Source organism: Microtus pennsylvanicus, chromosome 1 (assembly GCF_037038515.1).
Source record: "Microtus pennsylvanicus isolate mMicPen1 chromosome 1, mMicPen1.hap1, whole genome shotgun sequence".
In the NCBI taxonomy this organism is placed as follows: Eukaryota; Metazoa; Chordata; class Mammalia; order Rodentia; family Cricetidae; genus Microtus; species Microtus pennsylvanicus.
Genome location: NC_134579.1, coordinates 107,148,090 through 107,173,850, shown reverse-complemented (window position 1 = coordinate 107,173,850; position 25,761 = coordinate 107,148,090). Strand labels below are relative to the sequence as shown.

Below are 25,761 nucleotides of genomic sequence, written 5' to 3'. Positions count from 1 at the left end.
TGTTTCTGTTTGAGAAACTCAAAATGAATATAAGTAGATGTGTAAACTCTGGCTGCTTGGTCCCTACAGTTCTAGCTGTAGCGTGACTAGATTGTTCTTTTCCATCTCCCTTCTTGTTATGTTGAAAGCTTTTTGTGTTGTCTGGAGAGTACTGGTAGAGCCAACCCTATCTTTTTTAGTGCTGAGCTCTACTCCAACCCCCTCTGCTTACATTTTAGAGGGGAATTTGGGGTAGGCTGGACTTTTTAGACAAGATCTCACTTTGTGGTCCAGGGTGTCCTTGAACTCCTAACAAACCTCCTGCTTCAACCTTGAAAGTGCTGAGAACCGGGCTGCTCAGCTGAGGACTTTTCCGCTCTTTGTTTAGTCTGAAGTATTTGTTGGAGAGGAGTGTACAGAAGTGAAACAGTGAAGGAGATAACTGGGCTTTCCCTGCTTTTAACCCCGAAGCTTTCAGTCCCTGAAGCTTTTCAGTCTGAGGGCTTGGCATTCTCTGGAGGGTCCTCTTGTATAGGGAAACATCTGCTCAGAAGTCAGACCCTAGTTCAGTTCTGCCCTTAACCACAGAAGCAGCTGAAGTTCAGTTTCTAAAGACCTTCAAGCCTTGGCTACTTCAATTGTCAGTTGTAGGGATACGGTCTGGTGTATGTGAGGGTTGCACAGTGGTCTTGTAGAAGCGCTCAGCATACGGTAGTACTCACAGTAAGTCATTGCCATTATTATCTTGTCACATGGAAGAAATGTTGTGTTTCTGTTGTAGATCATTCTATAAATTTTAGTTTAGGCTTGTGTATCCACAGTATTGCACAATATTGTGGGATTTTAAGAAAGTGTTTTATTACACACACATATACATATACGTAGGAAGAATGTGAATGAGTGTGTAGGCCATGGTGAGTATGTGATGGTCAGATACAATGTATGAGAGTTATTTTTCTCCTTTCATGTGTAAACTCTGTTGTGTCTTACTGTCTTACCTCCTGTCTTGTCAGTGGAGGATTGAACTCTCCAGCTGTGATTTGTTTCTCACTCCTTACATTTCTGTTTTTCCCTCGTGCTTTTTTTTTTTTTTTTTTTTGGTTTTTCGAGACAGGGTTTCTCTGTGGTTTTGGAGCCTATCCTGGAACTAGCTCTTGTAGACCAGGCTGGTCTCAGACTCACAGAGATCTGCCTACCTCTGCCTCCCGAGTGCTGGGATTAAAGGCGTGCGCCACCACCGCCTGGCCCCTTGTGCATTTTAAAGCTGTGTTGTTAATTATGTATTTAGGACTGTTGTGTCTTGGAGAGTTGACTTTTCATAGTATAATGTCCGTCTTGTTAGTTGGGAGGAACTTCTTTTTGATTCTTTGACTGTTCTTATTCCTATCCTTAGTGTCTCAATTTAGCCTCTTTATTGTTGTTGTGACATGGGGGTCTCACTTTGTAGCCCAGCCTGGCCTGGAATCCACATTCCTCTTGCCTCAGCCTCCTGAGTGTTGGGATTGCTGTGCAGCTTCCATGCCCAGCAGGACAGTGGGTTTTAACTTTGGTAGTTATTCCTAAACGGTCTCCTTTTAAAGTTCTGTCACTTGTATCCCATCTGCACAGTGTTAGCGACTGTTACATTCTTGTCAAGATCAAATTTCAGATTTTGTCTTAGTTAGGGTTTCTATTCCTGTGAAGAGGTACCATGACCAAAACAACTCTTAAAAAAGGAAAATAGTTCATTATGGGCTTGCTTATAGTTCAGAGGCTATTATTAGTCCATTTTCCTCATGGTGGGGAACATGGTGGCACACAGGCAGACATGGTGCTGGAGCAATAACTGAGAACTTTACATCCTGATCTACAGGCAGCAGGCAGAGAGCCACTGGGCATGGCATGGGCTTTTGGAGACTCAAAGCCCACCCCTAGTGGCTCACTCCAACAAGACCACACCTTCTAATTCTTCTAATCCTGCTCAAACAGTTCACCAACTGAGAACTAAGTATGCATATATATGAGCCTATAGGGACCATCTTATTCAAACTACCATAGATTTTTATAATTTTGATTATTATTTTGTTACTAAATCATTAAGTTAACTTTTTTCTTTTTCTCCTTCCTCTCTCTCTTCCTTTCCTTTCTTTCTCTCCTTCCTTCCTTCCTTTCCCTTTCCTTCCTTTTTTTTTTTTTCGAGACAGGGTTTCTCTGTAGCTTTGGAGCCTGTCCTGGCACTAGCTCTTGTAGACCAGGCTGGCCTCGAACTCACAGACATCCGCCTGCCTCTGTGTCCCGAGTGCTGGGATTAAAGGCGTGCGCCACCACCGCCCGGCTCCCTTTCCTTTCTTACTCTCCCCTTCCCTCCCCTTCCTTCCTCTCTCTTCCCCTACCCTCTCTTCCCTCCCCTCCCCACTCTTACCCTCTTTTCCACCCTGTGTAGTCCTGAAACTAGCTGTGTAGACTAGGCTGACCTTGAATTTACAGAGAACCTGCCTGTGCCTCTCAAGTATAGGAATTAAAGGTGTATACCCAGCAAGTTACCTTTTTGAATGGCATCTTCTTGTGGTTTTAATTTGTGTATTTGTCATTCTTGAAGTGCCCATCTTCCCTGTTAACCACTGCCCAGCAAGGGCTATATAGTGAGACCCTGTCTCATAAAAAGACCAATAAAATAATAGTGTGAAGTTGGTCGATTTCAATGCCTTTCAGTTTCTTTTTCTTGTGGGATGTGGTGGTCCACATTTGTAGTTCTAGCATTTAGGAAGCCAACGCAGAAGGATCCTGTTTCGAAAGGAAAATACAAACAAAACCTTTTACTCAGTGTCTATTGGGGGATGTGTGTGAGAGAGAGTGGTAGAATGTTGCTATAAAGCATAAGCTGGTATCACATATATTGTGTAATCTAGCCTGACCTAGGACTTGATCCTCCTGCCTCAAAGTGCTAGAATTACAGGCATGTGCCAGTGCACCCAGCTTGGATGCCTTTTTACTATGAGCAGTGTGACTTGCAAGCTGAATGGTGGGGAAATAAATTGGCCTTTGTCTATTTGGCAGGTGAAGTGTGATTTGGAAGTTCTCTAACGCTTTGTGTTACCTGATGCCTTTGTACTCCCATTGATGGTTACTTTGGTAATTTTTAGGTGATCATCAAGGAAGTTGTTCAAAAAAGGGTACCAATTCAGAATTGGTGATTAATAATACAGCTTAATGCATTGTGTATTTTGGCTAAAAGAATGCTAAGGAGCAGCTTCTATTGAGTATTTTTTATTTGTTTTCTGTTTGTTTAAAAAATTAAAAATTTATGAGTTGGGTGTGTGTCCGTTCGCCTGTGGATATAATATTACTACATTGTGGAGTTTTTTACTTTTACTTTATAAGGGTTCTGGAGATAAAACACATCTCTAGGCCTGTGTGGCAAACTCTTTTCCCCTTTGAGCCATCTTACTCTGGCCCATGGGTATTTGGTTTTTATTTTTTACGTTTTATTATGTTGGGGCCGGGTGTGTGCTATTATTTTTTCCACTGCACTCAGAGGTCATCTCTGTGGAACTTCCGACTTCAGGGAGCACAGGCCCCCTTCGCCTGTTACCTTCTATCAGTATCCTGCCTTCTTACACCTCTCTAACTCACTTTAACACATTAGACTGATAGCACAAATTTGAGAGTTTTTGTTATTACTTGATTTGCTTTTAATATTTGATTATTTATTTTCTGGATCTCACTTTGTAGCTCTGGCTGGCCTGGCACTCACTATGTAGACCAGGCTGGCCTCAATTTAGATTCGCCTGCCTCTGCCTTTATTAAAGGTTGTTGCCACCATGCCCGTCCCTGTATTTGTACTTTTAAGAATAGTTATGCCTTAATTCACTTCTTACAATCAGGAGTCATTCTCTGCTTCCACTCTGTGTGTCTTGAAGATTGATTCAGTCACCAGACTTGTACATCCAGCTCTTTTGCCTGCTGATCCATCTGGCCATCCTGCAGTTAAGTTTTTTTGAGACAGGGTCTTATGAAGCCCAGACTGACCTCAAACTCACTAGGTAACTGAGGATGACCTTAAACTGACCTGGATCCTCCTGCCTCCACTTCCCAAGGATTATAGTTGTGTGCCACCATGCTTAGTTTATGCATTGCTGGGCTGGAACCCAGGGATTTTTACATGCACGGCAAGCACTCTACCACCTGAGCCACATTTCCAGTCCAGCTGAATATGTTTCAGCTCGTGTAGTTTTTATCTGCTTAGACTTTCAAATTTTCCATACTTTAAGGACACTCATCCAAATGTTTAAATATAAAATGATATAAATTTAACTTTAATTAAACATAATTTCAGTAATCTTGTTAACTACATAGAGTAATTCCATACATCAGTTTTCTGGGTAACAAACTTACTGTGTTTAATTTTCTCAGCAGAAATTCAGGAAGCCAAAGCTCCCAGTCCCTCCATAAACCGGCAAACCAGCATTGAGACGGATCGAGTGACTAAAGAGTTCATAGACTTTCTCAAGACCTTCCACAAGACAGGGCAAGAAGTCTATAAACAGACGAAGATGTTTTTGGAAGCAATGCATTACAAAAGGGTAGGCTGAGACTAACCCCTTGGAAATAAGAGCTGTGGTTTTAGGGAGGGTTAGAGATAACTGTAATCTTGTCATTTTACACCTGACAACAAGAAGGTGATATTTACCTAAGACAAGCCTTTTAGCTCAGCTAACACCTGACTCCCTGGCTAGTACTTTTCCACCATGCTCTGGTGATCTCTGTGGGACTTCTGAAGTTAGAGAGTTACCTTGTAATGGAGTAGCCTGCCTCCATGGACCTTTAGCTCAACTCTGCAGCCAGTAGAATGAAATAGATTTTGTTATTACTTGTTTTACTTTTTGTGTTTGAATCATTCCTTTTTCCACCTTGTATTCCCTGATTGAGACAGGGTCTCACAGTATAGCCCTGGCTGGCCTGGAACTCACTATATATACCAGGTTGAGCTTGAACTCACAGAGATCTGCCTACCTCTGCCTCCCAGGGTTAAAGGTGTGCACCGCCATGCCTGGTGCATATTTAGGTTTTTAATGTTCTTCTCCATGTTCATTTAGAGGAAAAAACCGATAAAGTGTAGACATTGAAAGCTGCAGCTGTCAGCTTGGCGGCTACAGTTTCAGTCCCTTTGCTTTGTAGATGCAGGATGTATGAAACCAAAGAGAATGAGTGAGCTGTCTGCTCACTCGTTAGGGTTCTCACCAGTGCTTGGCTACAGCTCAGTTTTCCACATGCATGGCACTGTGTAGCCCGGGCTAGACTTTAGCTCCCTACCTCCTGCCTCAGCCTTCACAGTGCTGGAATTATAGGAACATACCACAATGCCTGGTAGGGGGGTTGTTTTGTGGATTTTTGAGGTGTGGTCTCAATGTTTGTAGTCTGTGTCCACTTCAGACTTGCCACATGTCTGAGACTGAACTCGATCCCCCTTCCTCAGCCTCTGGAATGCTGCTGACATTTGTAGGTATTGTGTGCCACCATGCTCATTCACACCTGTGTCTTAGTCTAGAATTTATCAGTAATTTCAGTTTCCATAATTCATAAGACTAATTGTGAAAGAATTCATTTTGTAAATAAAGATGAAGTATTTTCATCTTCTGCAGCATTAAACTCATGTGTTGACAGAGGTTTCTGTCCTCCCCTGTCCCGCAGTTGTTTAGTCCCAAAGAAATACACAGAGGTCTACATTAGTCAGAAACTGGTTGGCCAGGTAGCTCATGCTTCTTATTAACTCTTATAGCTTATATTAGCCCATAATTCTTGTCTGTGTTAGCCATGTGGCTTGGAACTTTTTTTGGCGAGGCAGTCACATCTTGCTTGCTCTGTGTCTGAGTGACATCTGCAGATCGACTCTTTCTCTTCCCAGAATTCTCCTGTTCTCATTGCCCCACCTCTACTTCCTGCCTGGCTACTGTCCAATCAGTGTTTATTTAAAATACAACTGACAGGGTATAGACCATTGTCCCACAGCAATGTAGGTCTTCTATGTGGTGAAGAGAGCTTACATAGAAGGGAATGGTAATCAGGAAGCAGAGCTGCTTAACTGCCCTCTGGTTAGACACATCTAGCCTCGGAAGTGTGGATCTGTGTCCTACATTTCTCAGTGTTCCTAAGATTCAGTTCTCCAAAGGGAAGCTTTCCTTCTTGCTCTTCAGGGGTGTTGTGACCCTATGTTAGCAGGCAACTGTTTCTTTTAAGTATTTGTGAAGAAACAGTGACATTTAAAGTTAAGGCAAGCTACCACCGGTGAGACTTGAGTGTGGGAGAAGGGAGGGAAGCAATGATAGGCTTGTTTAATGTGGAAAAAGCGAAGTCTGAGGGTTTTTTGTTGTTGGGCTGGAATGGTTTCTACTAACTTTGCATTTATGCTGCAGTATGTACAGAATATATGCCGTAGATTATATTGTATTTACAGAAACACTGCTCAGCTGGGTTTGTTTTTTTGTTTTTTTTTTTTTTTTCGAGACAGGGTTTCTCTGTGGTTTTGGAGCCTATCCTGGAACTAGCTCTTGTAGACCAGGCTGGTCTCGAACTCACAGAGATCCGCCTGCCTCTGCCTCCCAAGTGCTGGGATTAAAGGCGTGCGCCACCACCGCCCGGCTTGGGTTTGTTTTTCTTATGAGAAGTATAATGTACCCGTGTTCTGTATTCATTTAATTAACCATTTAGTGAATATGAAAATAAAGAGGCAACCCTGATGTGGTGATGCATGCCTTCAATATCAGCATCCTGGAGGAAGAGACAGGCTAGTGTGGTCTACCTAGTGAGCTCCAGCCAGGGATGCACAGTGAGACCCTGTCTCAAATAAGTAAATACATGTAAAAAAAAAAAAGTGGGCCGGGCGGTGGTGGCGCACGCCTTTAATCCCAGCACTCGGGAGGCAGAGGCAGGCTGATCTCTGTGAGTTCAAGACCAGCCTGGTCTACAGAGCTAGTTCCAGGACAGGCTCCAAAGCCACAGAGAAACCCTGTCTCGAAAAACCAAAAAAAAAAAAAAAGTAAGCAGCTATTAAAGATGCCACCGTGCTGTGTGTTCAGGGCACCACTAATTGACACTGGAGACCATGATAAGACTCATTCCTCCTGTTTTAAAAACTACTGTGCAACTAAATTTATGTTTTACACTAGCGCCAACTGTTTGTGATAAGGGTCCCAGTCTTAACGCATGCGTCCTGGGTATCTTTGGTGTCTAGGATGATGGACCACATACCTGATACATTTTTATGGATTTATTTTTTATGTACATTTATTTATTATTTATCTGTATGCTTGTATATAGGCATGCATGTATGGAGGCCAGTGGGCAGTTGTTCTTTCCTTCCACCATGTGGGTTCCAGGGATTAAACTTAGACCTCCAGACTTGGTAGCAAGTACCTTTATCTAATACCAGGGGCTTGAAGGAATCCCTACTGGCCTTTGACTCCGAGTCATAAAACTTGCTGTTTATGCCTGAACTCACATACTCTAGCTTTAAGACACTAATTAGATAAATTTATTAAGTATAACGTAGGGAACAGTTCCTGGAGATTTTGAAATGTACTGTAGATTAAGGTGCATTCTGTATTGAGTTTTTCAAATGTGCTCACAAACCTTTACCCAATTTAAACTTTCTTGATATTGCTCTAAGGGCCTACTCAGCATGAAAAATAACTCTTATCTGTAGAAACAGCCCCACTGACCATTGATATAAATCAATCTTTGTTCCTGTTCCATTGTACAGATTCTTTCCCCAAACTGCTGGTGTAGAACATGGCGCACTCTTGCTTTTGTCTGACTCTGCATCGTTCCTGTTTTCTCCAGTCCTAGCTTATGCCAGGGTTGCACAACCTGTTCTGATTAGACAGTTGTTTTCAGAGTTGCATTAAATGTCTTTCCCAGACATTTGATCTTTGTTAGGAAATACTTAATCTGCATTTAGACTTTTAAAAACATCCCTAAACACTATCCCTTTTGACTAAAATTTCAGCACCTACATATTTCACTACAGTATTATATGGTAATACCTTACCGGCCAACAACTTTTGCTAATATTTTTCTGAAGTCTTTTTATTTTACCTCCATTTTAAAAAGCAGAATTAGTTTATTTGAAATATTTTGAAATAGATTTTAAGCTCAAGGATTGAGGGCTCTTCAGGAGAAAGACACACCCTAGTGTGTGTTTTGGGGGGGGAGGCTCTTAGAGAGTCATTTTTTTTTCTCCTTTAAGATTTAATTTTCTTTATGTGGGTATTTGCACAAGACCAGAAGAGGGCATTGAATCCCCTGGTGCATGAGTTATAGGCAGTTGTGAGCTGCCATGTGGGTGCTAGGAACAGAATTCAAATCCTCTACAAGAGCAGCAAGTACCTTTTAACTTCAGAGCCATTTTTCCAGCAACCCCTCTTTAAAAAAATTAAAAAAGATTTATTTATTATGTATACAGTGTTTTGTCTGCATGTATGCCTGCCGGCCAGATGAGAGTTCCAGATCTCATTACAGATGGTTGTGAGCCGCCATGTGGTTGCTGGGAATTGAACTCAGGACCTCTGGAAGGGCAACCAGTGCTCTTAACCTCTGAGCCATCTCTCTGGCTCCCCCTTTTCTTTTTAACGTATTAGTACCTACTGGGTTCTCTTTCATTTGAGGTAGGGTCTTGCTATGTAGTTCACACTGGCCTTAAATTTGTAATCCCCTGAATACTGAGGTTGTAACTGTGTCACACCACATCTAACTCTGTTATTAGCTATCTGATTTAATACATATTATCGAACCTCTTCATAGTCTTTAGAATGATATGTTTCTATTGCAATGAGAAAAGCAGCCTCATAATTAACACAGCATTCTTGCATGAATCACTTCTGTAATCTTCAACACTTGGGAGGTCTAAGCTAGAGAATCACCAAGTTTAAAGCCTGCCTGAACTACATAGTGAGTTTCTAGTAAGCCTGAAACTCTGTCTCAAAAAGCCAGCCACAAAAATGTTTTAAAATTAAGAAAACAAAGGAGATAGTCTGGGAATATATCTCAGTGGCAGAGAGCTTGCCTAGCACACATTCCCAGTGCTGTGGAAAGAAATTGGAGAAGGTCTGCCAGGCATGGTGGTACACACCTTTAATTCCAGCCCTCGGGAAGTAGACATTGACAGATCTCTGAGTTTGAGGCCAGCCTGGTCTACATAGTGAGTTTCAGAAACTCTGTCTTAAAAAAAAAAAAAAGGAAATTAAGAATATTTTCTAACATAGCTCTCTGCTAACACAAAAATCCCAATCATGCCTAATCAAAACAAACCAAATTAAAAGATACCCAGGTTTAATTGGACTCCTGCACTCTTGGGTGGCGCCTAGGGGAACCAGAAAGCCACCAACGCGACCACGGGGAGGAAGGGATGATGGGGAGCACACGGGGACCACATGTTTATTTGGGGGGGGAGCAGTCTAAATAGCCTGGGGGAGTAGTCTTTACCTTTTCTGGGGAGGGCTCAAAGTTTGGTGGGCTACCTTGACCCTCCTCGGGGTGGTGTCATGGAGCACAGGGACGGGGTCTCCAAAGATGGAGTCTGGAGACCGGGATTTACATTAAAAAAACAAAAACCAACTCTCCCCCACAGAAAGTGGAGAAGAGGCCATGGATATAGCTCAATTGACAAAGTTCTGAGTTCAGCCTCCAGCACCTAAATAAAGGGGGGGGGGGGGAGCAAAAGGAAAGTCAATGGAGGAAAGTTACAAAAGAAGCTAGAATTTACTATGCTTGGTTTCTTTATCCTTTTTTGTTTTGTTTTGTTTTGTCTTTAGTTTTGGTTTTTCAAAACAGGGTTTTCTGTGTAGCCGTGGCTGGCCTCGAACTCACTATGTAAATCAGGCTGGCCTCGAACTCACAGAGGTTCACCTTCCTCTGACTCCTACCAGGATTAAAGGTGTGTGTCACCACCACCTGACTTCTTTGTACTTCTTAGTTGTATAACATTACTTGAATAGAACAGTCTTAGTAGAAAAGACTATCTCAGATGACTCACTGATCAAGAGTATGCTGGTCCTGCACTTTCTGAGGACCAGAAGTTCAGTTCACAACATCCTTGTTGGGGTGTTCACAATTGCTGGTAACTCTAGCTCCAGAGGACCCATTGCCCTCTTCTGGCCTCTGCGAGCTCTGTGCTCATGCACATCCCCCTCCACAAATGCATTTGTACACATAATTAAAAATAAAATATTAAGAAAAATAGTCTTACTGTGAGACTCAAGCTTTAATTGGGTAAAACAATGACTGTGGGTTCAAGGGTGTTTGTGGTCACCCGTGCAGTATAGGATCTATAGCTTTCTTTGTTGTGCTTTATTACTTTATAGGTATTTTGCCTACATGCATATTTGTGTACCTATTTCATGCAGGGCCCACTGATGTCAGAGGAGGGCATTGGATCCTCTGGAACTGGGGTTGGAGACAATTGTGATCTGCCATATGGGTGCTGGGAGTCAAAACTGGGTCCTCTGGAAGAGCAGCAACTGCTCTTAACTGCTGAGCCGTCCCTCCAGTCCTTCAACAGTAATTTTAAAGTATGGTGAAAAGTTGGGCATTGTGGTGTATACCTTTAATCTCTGCACTCAAGAGGCAGAGGCAGATGGGTTGTATCTCTGAGTTATAGGCCAGCCTGGTCTATGTAAAGTTCCAAGCTAGTGAGAGCTACACAGTGAGACCTCATCTCAAAAAGAAAGAAAGAGAAAAGGCATGGGAGATACAAAGAGACACTAATCTTTCCCATTCCTAAGTAGAAAATCGTGTAACCTGATTTTATGTGGTCCATGACGTGGTGAGGAATTGTTTTCTTCAAGTCTGTCCATATGAGAACATGTTATTAGGCTGGGCGTGTTAGTGTAAGCCTGTACCTGCAGCACTTGGGAGGCCCAGGTGGGAGAGCTACTTGAGCCCACAAATCTGAGACTGGCTTGGACAAAACAATGAGAGCCTGTCTCAAAACCCAAAATCAAGCTGGGTATAGTGTCATATGACTTTAATCTCAGCACTTAAAGGACAAGTGGAGTGAGTTAGAGGATGGCCTGAACTGTACTGTGAGGTGTGGAGCAGCTCGGGAGCCAGGGGCAGGTGGATCTCTGAGTTCGAGGCCATCCTGATCTACAGAGCGAATTCCTCAACAGCCAAGACTACACAGAGAAACCCTGTCTTGAAAAAAAAAAAAAAAGTTAAAAATAGGTCCTTACTTTCTGCCTATCCTGAAAGAACAGCCTGCCCTCTACATCCTCAGTGTACATTGCCTTTTAGTCTGTTGAATAGTGCAGTAAAACCCAAATATCTTTTTGAAATTGTGCTTATTTTCTGAGTTTCTCATTCGAGGTTTTTCCTCTGCTTGCTTGTTTCCATCTCTGCTCTTTGAGCAGGGTCTCGCGTAGCCTGCATTACCTCCACCTCATTGCTCAGTTCAGGTTTTTTTTTATTTTTCTTAATTTAAAGTTTTTATTTTGTGTGTGTATGTGTGGAGCGCGCACACGCTATGGCTGCATGTAGGACTATGCACCACTTGATTGCCCTGTGTTAACAGAGATCAGAAGAGGGCATTAGAGCTAGAATTACAGATGACTGGGAGCTGCCATGTGGGGGATGGTAACTGAACCCAGGTCCTCTTTAAGAGCAGCCAGTGCCCTGACCACTGAGCCGTCTCTCTAGACGCTTAATTCAGGTTTTAAAGACACAATTCCCTAGGGCTGGAGAGCCGGCTCCCTGGTTAGGAGGGAGCACTTACTGCTCTTGTAGACCAGGCTCAGTTTCAGCACTGCCAGCAGATCTGACACCCTTTTCTGGCTTCTGAGGGCACCACGTATGCATGTGGTACAATACGTATTTGTAGACAAAGCTTCATAAAAATAAATCTTTAAAAATAAAACCCAGGCCGGGCAATGGTGGCGCACGCCTTTAATCCCAGCACTCGGGAGGCAGAGGTAGGCAGATCTCTGTGAGTTCGAGACCAGCCTGGTCTACAGAGCTAGTTCCAGGACAGGCTCCAAAGCCATAGAGAAACCCTGTCTTGAAAAACAAAATAAATAAATAAATAAATAAATAAATAAATAAATAAATAAATAAATAAATAAGTAAGTAAGTAAGTAAGTAAGTAAGTAAGTAAGTAAATAAAATAAAATAAAATACAACCCAATTTCTGTATGTGCAGCTACTGTGTAACCTCACTTTTCTTACTAAGGAAGTAATCAAGCATAACATAGGACCTTTTGGCCATTTCATTATGATAACAGTCTTGCTATTAAAATTTGCTATGGCCAGGCAAGGTGATGTACACCTTCAGTCCCAGCACTTGGAAGGGAGAGGCAGGTGGATCACTTGAATTTGAGGATAGCCTGGTATACATAGGAAGTTCCAGGACAGCCTGGGCTATGTAGAGAGATCCTGTCTCACAAAAACAAAACAAAATAATTGCTACTGATTAGTTTGTATTAACTTACAGTTTGCTTGGTATTAATGTTTATGGAAAAGGTGTTTTTCTGTTTAATGAAGAGATTATAGTTTAAAGTGGGGCTGCATCTTCATTCACTTACACTTTCACAGAGTAAATGGAAAGATGACATCCCTCCTGTGTTTGCTCCTGGTGTGCCCTGTGCTGGGAATCAATCCCAGGACCTTTTGCGTTCTAGTTGAGCTCTCTACTCACAAAGCCACATTGCCAACACCCATGTCAGTGTTCTAATCCAAACAGTAGTTTGCCATTCCTGGTCACTGTGGGAAACCAGAGGGGTATGTTTAAAGAAAGACTCATCAGCACAAGTTCTAATTCTTGAGGAAGTTGGGAGGAAGTAGTACAGACTTAGTTTTAAAATTAGAAGCAGTGTGTTCTCACTTATAAGCAGAAGCTGAAAAAGTCCATACTGTAGAAGTAGAGTGCAGAACAGGGCAGCAAGGCAGAGGGTGAGCAAAGGAGAACAAGTACAAGGTGCACTTAGCTGAAACCGCCAATGTTCTTTGGGGGGGGGGTATTTTTATTTGTATATGTATGTGTGTGTCTGCATGTCAGTATGTGTACTTGTAAGCAGCCCAAAGAGGTCAGCAGAGGGTGTGGGAGCTCAGGAGCTATAGCTACAGGCTGTTGTGAGTGAGTCATCTAATGTGGATGGTAGAACTTAGTTCTGGTCCTCTGGAAGAGCAGCAGGTGCTCTTAACCTCTGAATGACCTTCTTCAGCCTCTTTAATGTTCTTCAGCACAGTAGAAAACTGTGGTTGTTGACAATCAACGGTGTATTTCTAAATAACGAGGGGAAAGGAATTGGAATGTTCCTGGCACAGCACACTGACAAGTCTAGGATCGCATGCTAGGTGCCGCGATTTGTTCACTGCACCTTGGATAGAAATATCACAGTGCCCATGAATTTGTAGTTCCTAGAGAGCAACTGAGAAAAACACTTGATTAGTACTGGGGCTCTCCTGGATCTGGAGGATGGCTCAGAGGTTAAGAGAGTGTACTGCTTTTCCAGAGGACCCGAGTTCAGTTCGTAACACCTGCGTCAGGTTTAGGAACTCCATCTGTAACTAGGTCCACAGGGTCCAACAGGTCCAATGTCCTCTTTGGCCTTTGCTGACACTGCACACACACACACACACACACACACACACACACACACAGTTAAAAATTCTTTTGCTTGAAAAGATTTTATTTTAATTGTGGGGGGGGGCGGTGGATATGTGCACATGAGTGTGTTGCCCACAGAGTCTGAAAGAGAAGCTGAAGTTATAGGGCAGCAGTGATGAACTGCCTGATGGGTAGTATCGGGAACCAAACTTGAGTCCTCTGCTAGGGCAGCATGGGCTTTACCTAGTGAGCCCTCTCTTCAGCACCCCAAAATAAATTTGAAAAATGGAAATGTGGGGGCTGGAAAGATGGCTCAGAGGTTAAGAGCACTTGGCTGCTCTTCCAGAGGTCATGAGTTTAAATCCTAGCAACCACGTGATGGCTCACAGCCATCTGTAATGAGATCTGGTTCCCTCTTCTGGCCTGCAGGCATACATGCAGACAAAACACATAAATACATAAATTTTTTTTTAAAGTCTAGACAGCAAGACCCTGAACAACAACAACAATAGTAATAATATATAAGGAAGGTGATGCTGTAAGTGAAATAAATGCAGTGTGCACAAATTTTATGTACATATAGTGAAATGTAAAAATCGTGAACAGGGGATTTTTTTCTTGTAGAATGTGTGTAATTTGTAAGTGTTTTTAGGATTGGCTCAATGTAAGGAGTGTGTTTTAGAAACTTGATAAAATTTAGTGTCCTGAAACTTTTCAGCTGCTCACTATTCTCTTGACTGTTGATTCCAGGACTTAAGCATCGAGGAGCAGTCAGAGTGTACTCAGGACTTTTACCAGAATGTGGCCGAAAGAATGCAGACTCGTGGAAAAGGTAATGTGTTGTCAGCCAGCTGTTCTGGTGCTGTCACCATATGGTGTTGTCAGCCAGCTCAAGGTAGCTGTCCTCGGCTCCCCTGATTGGCCTGGCTGGTGTCTGACAGCTGCTTCATAGCTCACTACACCCTTGAATGTCTTACTTCCTATGTATGACCAGGACAGTTGAGTGGTATTTTGAGTGCTATAATACCTATATTATGGGTAAAGTGAGGAAGATCAACAGTGCTCAGGAAATTTTCTGTATGAATTCCCCACCTTGGAATTGCCATTTCAATGAGTCATTGTTCACGATGACGTAATCCTAAGGGAGTTGAGGCAGAAAAAAATTGAGACCATCTTAGACCTTTGGGTTTGTGGCGATTCTCTGGGACTGGCCTTCCATTAATACTGTACTTTAGGATACATTTCACGTATGCATGATGGCTATGTATGTGCTTCAGGGAGAACATGGTGGGTATGGGAAAGCTCAGAAGAATGGGAATTTGTCAGCACTTGGCAGCCTTGGGAATTCCAAGTGTTTTAGCAATGTAGCAATCAAGAGGGACCTACAGAAAGTCTTCCTACTTGGTAGGGCATATACCTGCTAGATCCCAGAGAAAGTTTAACAAATAGGTGGGGATTCTGTAAGATGCAGTTTAAAAAGTTGTAATTTTGTTGTTGTTGTTTTGAGACAGAGTTTCACATAGTTCAGGCTGGCTTCTAACTTGGTTATAACCAAAGATGACCTTGTAATTCTGATCCTCCTGCCTCTACTTCCCAAGTGCTTGAGAGGTTTATATATGTCTAGACCATTCCTGGTTTATGCAGTGCTGGGGGTGGAACCCATGGCTTCCTGCATGCTAGGCAAGCTCTGTATCAATTGGACCATATCCTAAGCCCAAAAAAGTTGTCAATATTTAAAGGGGATTTTTAATGTCATATTTGTAATTTCTTTACCGGGTGTGTTTAAATTATTTTTTTTCTGTGTGGAAAATACTATAAAAACCTTTTCTGAGCTTTTCTGCCCATCTGTGTATTCCAGTGCCTCCAGAGAAAGTGGAGAAGATAATGGATCAGATCGAAAAGCACATCATGACTCGTCTCTATAAATTCGTGTTCTGCCCAGAGACCACTGATGATGAGAAGAAAGATCTTGCCATTCAAAAGAGGATCAGGTGGCTGGCATGCCTGTCTTTTATCTGCTTTCTAGAATGGAATGATAGCATGTGGGCAGTAGTGTGTATGAGCGTCCAACCTTGAGCAGTGCAGTGTGTGAGCTTCTCAGCCAGGCTCATGGTACCTGCTTTTCTGTCTGACTCAGTTGGCTGCAGATGGGACCCATGTTGGATAGTTGAGATTGTTCTAGATCTCTAACATTTTCAAGGAACATAAGGACTTGATTTCTTGTTTTGTTTTGTTTTTTCCTCATCGGGAGGGAAGCTGTGACTGCCTATCTCAAGGCAATGGATGTTATTTCTCCTCCTTCCCACCCTGTTGGGTTATATTTTCCAGGCTGCCCTGCAGGCACATCTTTGCCAGTCTGAAACTGGTGATTACTGACCCATTCTTAGGGAATCATGGAGTAACCCTTGAGTGACCCAGGCTCTGCAGTTCTGCAGCAGTGGAACACTTACTTACTAGCCAATCACCTGGTTTAGTTGATTACTTGTGCATTGTTGGGGATGCCTGCTAGAGACAGCTGAAAAGAAGGAATTATTTGGCTTGTGGTTTAGGAGGGTATAGCCCCTCATGGTGGGGAAGGCAGGCAGGCCTGTGGCAGTAACATACAGCTGGGGCTTCTTATGACTCCTGATGGAAACCCCTTCTCTCTTCCTCCTTTAAAAACATACTTTATATGTGTATGTGTGTGCTTGAGTGTATCTTAGGTGTGCCATGTACGCACAGGAACCCATGGAGGTCAGAAGAAGCATTGGATCCCTGAATCTGGAGTTACAAATAGTTGTGAGCCTCCATATGAATGCTTAGGACCAAACCCAGGTCTTCTGCAAGCATAGACATTGCTCTTAACCTCTGAGCCATCCCTCCAGTGCCCCCCCCTTTTGATATAGAGTCTCATGTAACTGAGGCTAGCCTTAATCGCCTGTTCTTCTTGCTTCTGCCTCCCAAGGAATTAATTCCAGGCATTCCCACCATGCTCTTTTCTTCAGCTCGAGTCCTCAGCCCATGGATGGCACCACTGAAATTTAGGGTAGATCTTACCTCCTTTTACAGAAGATTAGAGCCTGCCTTCTGTTCTCGGACTTTCCTGACCACTCCTCTCTTTGCAGGGCTCTACACTGGGTAACACCTCAGATGCTCTGTGTCCCTGTCAATGAGGAAATCCCTCAAGTGTCTGACATGGTGGTGAAAGCCATCACAGGTGAGTGAGCCTCGCCGTAGATGAGCATGGTGCTGCAGCAGTAACCATAGGAACGCCCTTGAAATCTATCATTCTCTCTCTTCTCTCCCTCTTTCTTTCTTACTGCTGTTCATTCATTTAAGACAGAATCTCATAGAACCCTGGCTAGCCTGGAACTTGCTATGGAAGACCAGGCTGGGTACTACACACTACAGCAAGTAAACTTCTTTCCCCTTCTTGTTTTGTGACCAAGTGTTCTCTTTTTTACTTGAACTGCTTTTGATGTTTAAAAAATGATTTATTTATTTTTACTTTATGTTCATTGGCGTTTTGCCTGCATGTATGTCTGTGTGACTGAAGTCACAGACAGTTGTGAGCTGCCATGTGGATGCTGGGAATTGAACCCAGGTCCTTTGGAAGAGCAGCCAGGGCTCTTAACTGCTGAGCCATCTCTACAGCCCATGATTTTGATAATTTTTTTTAAGTAACATGACTTATTTATTCGTTTGTTTATTTATTTGGGACAGCATACTACATCTAGAGTGTAAGGACAGAGCACAATTTGTGCGGCCAGTTCTCTCCTTCCACAATGTGTGCCAGGAGTAACTGCCAAGTTCTTTTACATACCAACCAATATTGCTGGCCCAAAGTCCATTATTTGATCATTGACCTAACTAAAGTCAAATACAACTAGATATTACAATGGCTACTACTCTAACCCACTTAAGACCACTCTTCTGACTTCTTTGTCTAAGAAATAGTTTGTTGGTAGCCATATCCCTGAAAAGCAAGGTTTCTAAACTGAGTTTAAAGGTATCTAGGAGAGGCTGGGAATGGGGCTCGTTATGTTTGAAGAGGCTGGGGATAGGGTTCAGTTAACAAAGCCCGGGGTTCTGTCCAGTACTGCACTAACTGGGTGTGGTGGTGCACACCCATCAGCGAAGAACGTGGGAGGTAGTGCTAAAAGGGTCAAGTCAAGGTTATCCTTGCTACACAGGGAATTTGGGGCCAGACTGGGATAGATATAAGCTCCAGTTGCAAAAATAAAAACAAAAAAAGCAAACAGAAAGAAACGGTGTAACGTTTTTTTAAAGCCTTTGTAGCATGAATAGTAAAAACTCTGAGACAGATAAGGGTTAAAGCCCAAGAACAGAGAAGCAGAGCAGAAAGCCATTAGAGAAACCTTTTACCTCTACCAGTGCTCAGACTGCCCAGACCGCAGACTCCACACTCCAGTGAGTTCCTGTCTCTTCCCCTTTATATTCCTTCCTCTGCCCAGTAGTATCGCTCCTGTCTCCACCTTTCTAGTGCTGGGACTAAAAGTGTGTGACTCCCAAATACTGGGACTAAAGGTGTGAGCCACTACCACCTGGGTCTGTTTCTGAATTATCTCTGTAGCCTGGGGTAGCCTTGAACTCACAGAGATCTGTCTCCTGAGTCCTGGGATTAAAGGTGTGTGCCACCACTGCCTGGCCTCTAGTGGCTTAGCTTTGCACTCTGATCTTCAGGAAAGCTTTATTTATTAAAATACAATAAACTAATAAAATAATAAAAATAAAATAAACTATCACTACAAGCCTAGTTTTTAGGGGTGCTTTCCCATGGGCTTCTTGGGCAAACTTGTGTCATTCCCACTGATGGATGGTTTAAAGGTGGCATGCCTGGTTCATGCTGTGTTCTGTGGATATGAATTTGTCTTTACTGCTTTGGGTATCTAAGTTCTTCCTATACTAAGTTAACTGCTGGAGGGGTGAGTAATGAGGCAACTCTAGATCCTGAAAGACTAAAAATACTTAGTCCAGTCCTGCCCAACCCCCTCAAGATAAAAACAAGGTCTCCGGTATTCCTGCTTAGCAGCCTCTGCTGGGTGGCAGGTGTGGTGACTGCCTCATGGCGCTGTCCCTCTGCTTCACAGACATCATTGAGATGGACTCAAAGCGAGTGCCTAGGGACAAGCTAGCCTGCATCACCAGATGCAGCAAGCACATCTTCAACGCCATCAAGATCACCAAGAATGAGCCGGCCTCTGCTGATGACTTCCTTCCCACCCTCATCTACATCGTCCTGAAGGGCAACCCCCCTCGCCTGCAGTCTAATATCCAGTACATCACTCGCTTCTGCAACCCCAGCCGGCTTATGACGGGCGAGGACGGCTACTACTTCACCAACCTGGTAAGAGTGCACTCCTGGGGGATGTGACTCGGTCCTGTGCACATCCTCTGCCTCCCTGCACTTCTCCAGGAGTGCACATTACTCAGAGCAGGTCATCTCATGAGTTGAGATCTGAGGCTTGCTTGGCATCAGCATCACTACGGTCCCACGTGATCTGCTGCAAGGAGGAACCCCCTGCTTCCAGTGCTGTTGACTTCCTGGGGGAGATTCAGCATTGCCACTGCCATGAATAGGGATATTGGGATAGGAAGGTTCACTAGACATGGGAACTGTTTTGTTTTGAATATGTCTTTCACAGGTATTAAGTAACTGGAGCTAAGGGAGAGTTGAAGGCAGACAGCACAGGCCTATGAATGCTCCTAGGGGGACAGCTAGGAGAGATAACAGAGATGACGGGATGGGGAACAGGAAGTAGTGAAACTGTGATGCCACTGGACTAAAGAAATTCTTGAACAAAGGGAAAATCAAGTGTTCAGAAAACAGGGCACGTTAGCACATGCCCACAGCCGAGAGGATGAGGTGGGTAGATCACCAGCTTCTGTTACATAGTGAGACCATGTCTTAAAAAAAGAGCAAGCCCAGCAGCCCAAGCCCGTAATCTCAGACTCTAAAACAGAGTGTGAGGATCCAGGAGATCAGAAACTCAAGATCATTCATAGCTATAGAGTGAGTTTAGGGTGTGCCTGGGCTACCAACTGTCTCAACAACACAAGAAAGGGCTTGGGATGTAGCTTATAACAGAGTACTTGCCTAGCATGCATGAGACCCTGGGTACAATCCCCAATACTTGGTGTAGGGAAAGAGTTTAAAATCTGCCTGAGGACTGGAGAAATGACTTATTGGTTGAGAGCACTGTCTGCTCTTCCCGAGAACTCGGGTTCAATTCCCAGCACCCGCACAGCAGCTTGCAGCTGTCTGTGACTCCAGTTCCAGGGGACCTGACGCCTTCACACCAGTTCACATAAAATAAAGTTTAAAAAAAAAAAATCTTTCTGAACTCTTGCGGCCTTTCTGCCTTGACTACCCTGCTGTTCTCTGTCCTCTGCAGTGCTGTGCTGTGGCTTTCATTGAGAAGTTAGATGCCCAGTCTCTGAATTTAAGTCAGGAAGATTTTGACCGATACATGTCTGGCCAGACCTCCCCGAGGAAGCAGGAGCCCGAGAGCTGGTCCCCCGAAGCCTGCTTAGGCGTGAAGCAAATGTATAAGAACTTGGACCTCCTGTCTCAGCTGAATGAACGGCAGGAAAGGATCATGAATGAAGCCAAGAAGCTTGAAAAAGACTTAATCGACTGGACAGATGGAATTGCCAAGGAAGTTCAAGACATTGTTGAGAAATACCCACTTGAGATCAAGCCTCCAAACCAACCCTTAGCAGCCATTGACTCTGAGAATGTGGAGAATGACAAGCTCCCTCCCCCGCTGCAGCCTCAGGTGTACGCAGGGTGATGTCTTGCTCATGGCCATGTTTAGTTGGGGCTGATTTCAGAGAGCTGCTGTGTTCCACTGTTGAGGTCCGGAATACAAGTTAACTGCTTAAAACATCAGAGTATTTTTAAGGTACAGTTTTAGGGATTGTTTTGTTTATTTTTTTCCTAGCAGGGAAGTTAGTAAATAATAATGCACTATTTATTTGAGTGGGTGAAGTAGGTTTGTATGAATTCTGTTTCAATCTTTTATGTCCTTTCTGATTTTCCCATGGGCTTCCTCTGTGGTAGACACTGTTATTTGTTTTGGGCAAATACTGCCTTTTAAAGGATAAACAGATTCTACAAAGTCTTCGTTGAAATGAATTTAATGTTCCCACACTCTCCCAGTGTGAAGTAATTTTATAATTGTAAAGATAGAAGATATATTAATAAGTAAATATGTAAAATTGTAAATATGTAAAAAATAGGACTTGGGGAGGGATGGTGTCTGCGTGCATGGCATTTCACATGCTGATTTTTTTTAGGTGAAAATGAAATATATTGAATATTTGCCTTTAGCACAATTTTATTTGTTTTTGTCCTACTGAAAATAATCTAAATATTTTGTGCTTTCACATTTAACAGTACATTAGCACTAACCGCCCTAACTCTGAGGTCCTCTCAGGTACACATTAGGAAATGTGACACCAACTTTTAGGTCACATGAAGTATTGTTTTGGGACCTTGGGGAGGTGGCTCAGTAAGCACTTTCCACACCGGTGTGAGGACCTGAATTCAATGTCCAGCACGCATGTCAGCAGCTCAGCATGGTGACATGTACCTGCGATGGCACTGCTGGGAGGCGGTGACAGGCAGGTTCCTAGAACTTGCTGACTAGCAAGCTTTGCCTCACCTACCCATCGAGTTCCAGGTCCCACTGAGAGACGCTGTCTAAACAACAGATGTAGACAGATGGCTCCTGAGAAATGACACCCAAGGTTGACCTCTGGCCTCCACATGCCCACATATGTGCCTGTGTACCTGTGCACACGTGTGTACCACACACACAAACATATCACATACAGAGTTGCTAGCTAGTATGGTTGACTTTGAACTGTGCTCGTAGCATCCTCCCCCTTAATCATCCAACAACTTCTCCACTTGCTGTGGTGGTTGTTGCATTTTTGTTGTTTTTTTCTTTGGTTTCTTTTTTTGTTGTTTTGTTTGTTTGTTTTGTTTCTTGAGACAGGCTGTTGCTATGTAACCCAGGCTGGCCTCAAACTTCTGATCGCCCTACCTCAACCTCCCATTGTTGGGATTTATGTACGAACCACCACACAGCTCATTCAGACACATCACTGAGCTGTGCGATGCAAAGACTTAGTCTTGGATGGAAGTTGGAATGAACTGTCAACAGGTAGTAGGCAACAGGTGAAGTAAACCTTTCAGAATTCCCACCTCAGAACTGACAGTAGTGGCCTGAGAATTCTGTTGCTGTGCATAGTGTGGGATATGTGAGTAACATTCCTTTCTGTGCCTAGTAGATGCCAGCAGCACCCCACGTTTGTGGGCTAATGGTTTCCATTCATGTGATGACACATGCTTATAATCCTGGTACTTGGGAGGTGGAGGCAGGAGGACAGGAGTTCAGGCCATCCTTATACACACAGTGAGTTTGAGATAAGCCTGGGCTGTGGAGATCCTGTCTCAAAGAAAGAAAGAAAAAATAAACTTGACTCTGGGCATTATTAAATGTCTCCTGGGGGACAGAGCTAGCCCCTGCTAAGTAAGAATCACCAGTCTCTTGTAAGCAAGGAGGTTATGCTCCTGCTAGTTAGTTAATAGGCTATAACCAAAGAATATTGCATTGATTATATAGTATCATGCTACTTGATGTCTCCCTCAGAGAGGCCCTTCAGTAACCTTCTCTAATCCTGTGGAACTTTTTACAACCTGGTTATACCATGGATGGATGACTCTTCTTCTATTAGCACCCTTGTGGAGTTAGGAATTCCTCAGGACACCATTCTTGAACAGTGTCATGGCATTCAAGCAGCTGAGAAAGGCTTTCTTCCTTTCTCAACATATTTTCCTAAATGTTTACTACAAATATGTAGTATAATAATTTTGGAATAAAAGTAGGACAAGTATATAACTTTTAAAATATTTGTTTTTAATTATGTGTATGTCTCTGTGTGTGCATGTTTGTGTGAATGCAGTTACCTGTGGAGGACAGAAGGAGGGCATCAGATCCACTGGACCTAGGGGTATAGGTGGAGTTGGTAGTGAGCTACTTGGTAGTTGCTGAGAATCAAATTCAGATTCTCTGCAGGAATAGTATATGCTGTTAACTGTTAAGCCATCTTTCCAGCATGAATATAAAACTTTATGCTTTATTTAAGCTGGTATTAAATATACCAAATTTGACACATCGACTGTCACTAAAGACAGAGAGCAGCTGAATCAGCTGTCCCCAGGTTCAACCACAAGGCGGTGAATTACATTCAGTGCCCCTGAAAGGGTTGAGGAAATGGCTCAGTAGGTGAAATGCTAGCTTTGCAAGCATGAGACCCTGTTTTTAATCCCCGGAACCCATGTTAAAAAACCTGGCTTGTTGGCGCATCCCCGAGGAAGTGGAGACAGGAGGATCCTTGCACTCCTTGGCTAGCCATCCGACTCTCCTTGGGGAGTTCCAAGCCGATGAGAGATACTGTATTTTCAAAAAGCAAAGTCAGTAGCATTTGTCCAGGGGAACTAAATTAAAGGCTGATCTGGCTTCCACATACACATATAACCAGTCGGGATCGTCTCTCACAGTGACGTGAGTCCAGGAGATTTCAGTGACTCACTTTCATTTTCTCTCCTTTCTAGGTGCTAATCCAGGCCCACATAGTCTTAAAATTCCTGGAAACATCTAGTTCTTTTCGTTGTACATTGGTAAATAGAATGATATCAAAGCTGGTGGGATAAAAACAGATTCCAAGTTCAGTTTGATCCCCAGCACTGTATAAACAAACAGAATAATAGTTTGGAGTCAGCCTTGGCTACATTAGGAGCCCACAGCCAACCTAGGCTACATAACAGCTTGTATCAAAAAAACAAAAACAAAATAAGAATTCCCCGTCAGCCTCCCACAAAAGCTGACGGCTGCGTTTCTTGCAGGTTGTTCACTGAATTTCTGTGGATATGTCATGTTGGTCCAGTGCTGGAGATAATGTCTCATGCCTCAGGTAGAGGCTTATGTTTCTCCTCAGTCAGCATCAGGATGGCGGCCAGAGATTGTTTTCTAAACAAGAAAGTGTGGTATTTATGTATTGTGAATGTGATTTAATCAAGTGTTGGGAAAGATGTCCATATCAATAAAAGTTTATGATCCATCCTTCTTCCAGGTAGATTGCTGTTTGGCTCCTCACTGCAGGAATACACATAATTAGTAATATTTTTAGTTCTGTAATAAACGTGGGGAGGTTTCAAAAACAGTGGTTGACAGCTGTATTGTTTCTGTTTCTGTGACAGAAGACCCAACATCACAGCTCACGGGAGGGCAGTTTACCTTGGCTCCTGGGTTCAGTCTTGGTCTGTTGTGACAACAGTGAGGCTCCTAACCTGGTGGCAGACCAGGGAGCAGCAGCCGGAATGCTAAGTGCTGACCCACTCCACGAGGGGAGCCCCCAACACTAAGAGGCTCCACAGTCTCTTAAACCATCAGCATGGGCTGGGGAACAAGTGGCCACACATCAGTCTGTGTGGACATTTCACACCGCTGTTATTTCCCCCTCACAACTCTCCAGGCACCAAAGACTTCCTGTCCTCTCCATGTGGCTAGGACTAGGAGAACACTTTCTGGGCTCTAGATGGGCCTTCTGGAGAGGTAGGCTGGATACTGTCTGAGACTTTCTCGGACCAGCAGCCCCCAAATCATGACGTGAAGACTTACTACTAGTTACAAATGCTCAGCCTTAGTTTAAGCTTCTTCCACTAGCTCTTACACCTTCTAGTAACCTGTTCTCTTCACCTATTTTGCCTCGGGCTTTTTACCTTTCTTTCAGTCTGTATGTCCCAATTTCCTGCTTCTTCTCTCTGGGTGACTGGTGGCTGCCTGTCCCCAGGCATTGCCCTCCTCTCTCCATTCTCTCTCCAGCCTAGATTCCTCCTCCTATGAATTTATTCTCTCTGCCCACCAGTCCCGCCTGTGTCTCTACTGTCCACCTATTGGGCAATCAGCTTTTTATTAGACCAGTCAGGTGCCTTAGGCAAGGCGAAGCAGCAACACGTCTTTACATAGATAAACAAATGCATCATAAACAAAAGCCACACACCTTTACATGGTTAAACAATTATTCTGCAATGTAAATTTAATACATCTTAACAAAGGTGCTATTCCACAACTCCATAATAGCAGTTAGGGTTACAACTTCAGAAAAGGGGGTGAAGAAAACAGGAGGTGAGATTGGAGTAGGCGATTTAGGACAAAAAAGATCCCAAAGAAAAGTTTGCTCCAAGTCAGGCCAAGTCTCAGCTGAGCTGGCAGCTGTGCCCTCTGGTATGTGTGTGTGTCAGATCACGTCTCAGCTGAGCGGGATGCTGTGTCCTCTGTTCTGTGTGTGTGTGTGTTCGCAGGTGCACACCTCCCTGATCAGCTGTATGCAATAACCCTGCCTCCCTGTTTGACTATATCATAAACACATGGCACTTCCAGGTTACTGCAGTTTTTCCACTAGGAGGCCCAACTTCCTGTGCCTGTGTCCCTCTGTTTGTCAAAGTAATTGAAGCACGATTAATAAAATCTCAGAGAAATTGGGGTTCATCCTGAAGATCATAAAAGCAAAGCAGCCAGCCACTGGCTCTAACTTCTATGTCAGTCTGAAATGGCCATCTTGCCTCCAAGGATCTCAGAATGAGACTGTGGCTGAGAGCTGTTTCCTCCCGTTTTATAATCCTCTCTGAGGCTGGGACTAAAAGCATGCACCGCCAAGTTTCTGTGGCAACTCGTGTGGCTATTAGGATTAAAGGTGTGTGTTACCACTGCCTGGTCTGTTAGACTGACCTGTGGGGCTGTCTTACTCTCTGAACCTCAGGCAAGTTTTACTTATTAAAATACAACTAAAATGCTACTTCACTTCCCATTGTTGTCTAAAATAAAAAAGACTAACACTAATATAAGAAAAATTATACACAATATGTACAATAACTAAATGCAATATATAGAGGCAATAAACACATCAACAATATCTAGTCCATTTGCATTTGACAATTTCAGAGAAAATACTCCACATCTATCCTATCTTGGTGAGTCCAAAATTTTGTACCTAGTTTACTTTCTACCACAATTTGCATTGCCATCCAAAACTGTTTTGATATCTCTCATCCTTTTATGTTTCTTTAGTGAATCTCTTTTCTGTGTCTCGTAAACAAGGGAGACTATTACCATGACTACCTAGTCTTCAACTAC

General features: G+C 43.4%; 1 protein-coding gene across 5 annotated transcripts in view; it reads left to right on the top strand.

The window, feature by feature from the left end:
- Positions 1 to 23,686, top strand: part of Rabgef1 (RAB guanine nucleotide exchange factor 1) — a 51,142-nt gene extending 27,456 nt beyond the window's left edge. For 3 of the 5 annotated variants that reach the window (XM_075977758.1, XM_075977761.1, XM_075977767.1), the window contains exons 4-9: positions 4,372 to 4,541; positions 14,306 to 14,387; positions 15,414 to 15,546; positions 16,660 to 16,751; positions 18,646 to 18,902; positions 19,951 to 23,686. In XM_075977758.1, the coding sequence (XP_075833873.1) occupies positions 4,372 to 4,541; positions 14,306 to 14,387; positions 15,414 to 15,546; positions 16,660 to 16,751; positions 18,646 to 18,902; positions 19,951 to 20,349 (1,133 nt within the window). In that variant the 3' untranslated portion in view covers positions 20,350 to 23,686. The remainder of the gene's footprint in view (positions 1 to 4,371; positions 4,542 to 14,305; positions 14,388 to 15,413; positions 15,547 to 16,659; positions 16,752 to 18,645; positions 18,903 to 19,950) is intronic. The other 2 variants (XM_075977780.1, XM_075977771.1) reach the window with 1 other exon arrangement.
- Positions 23,687 to 25,761: the final 2,075 nt, after the last annotated feature.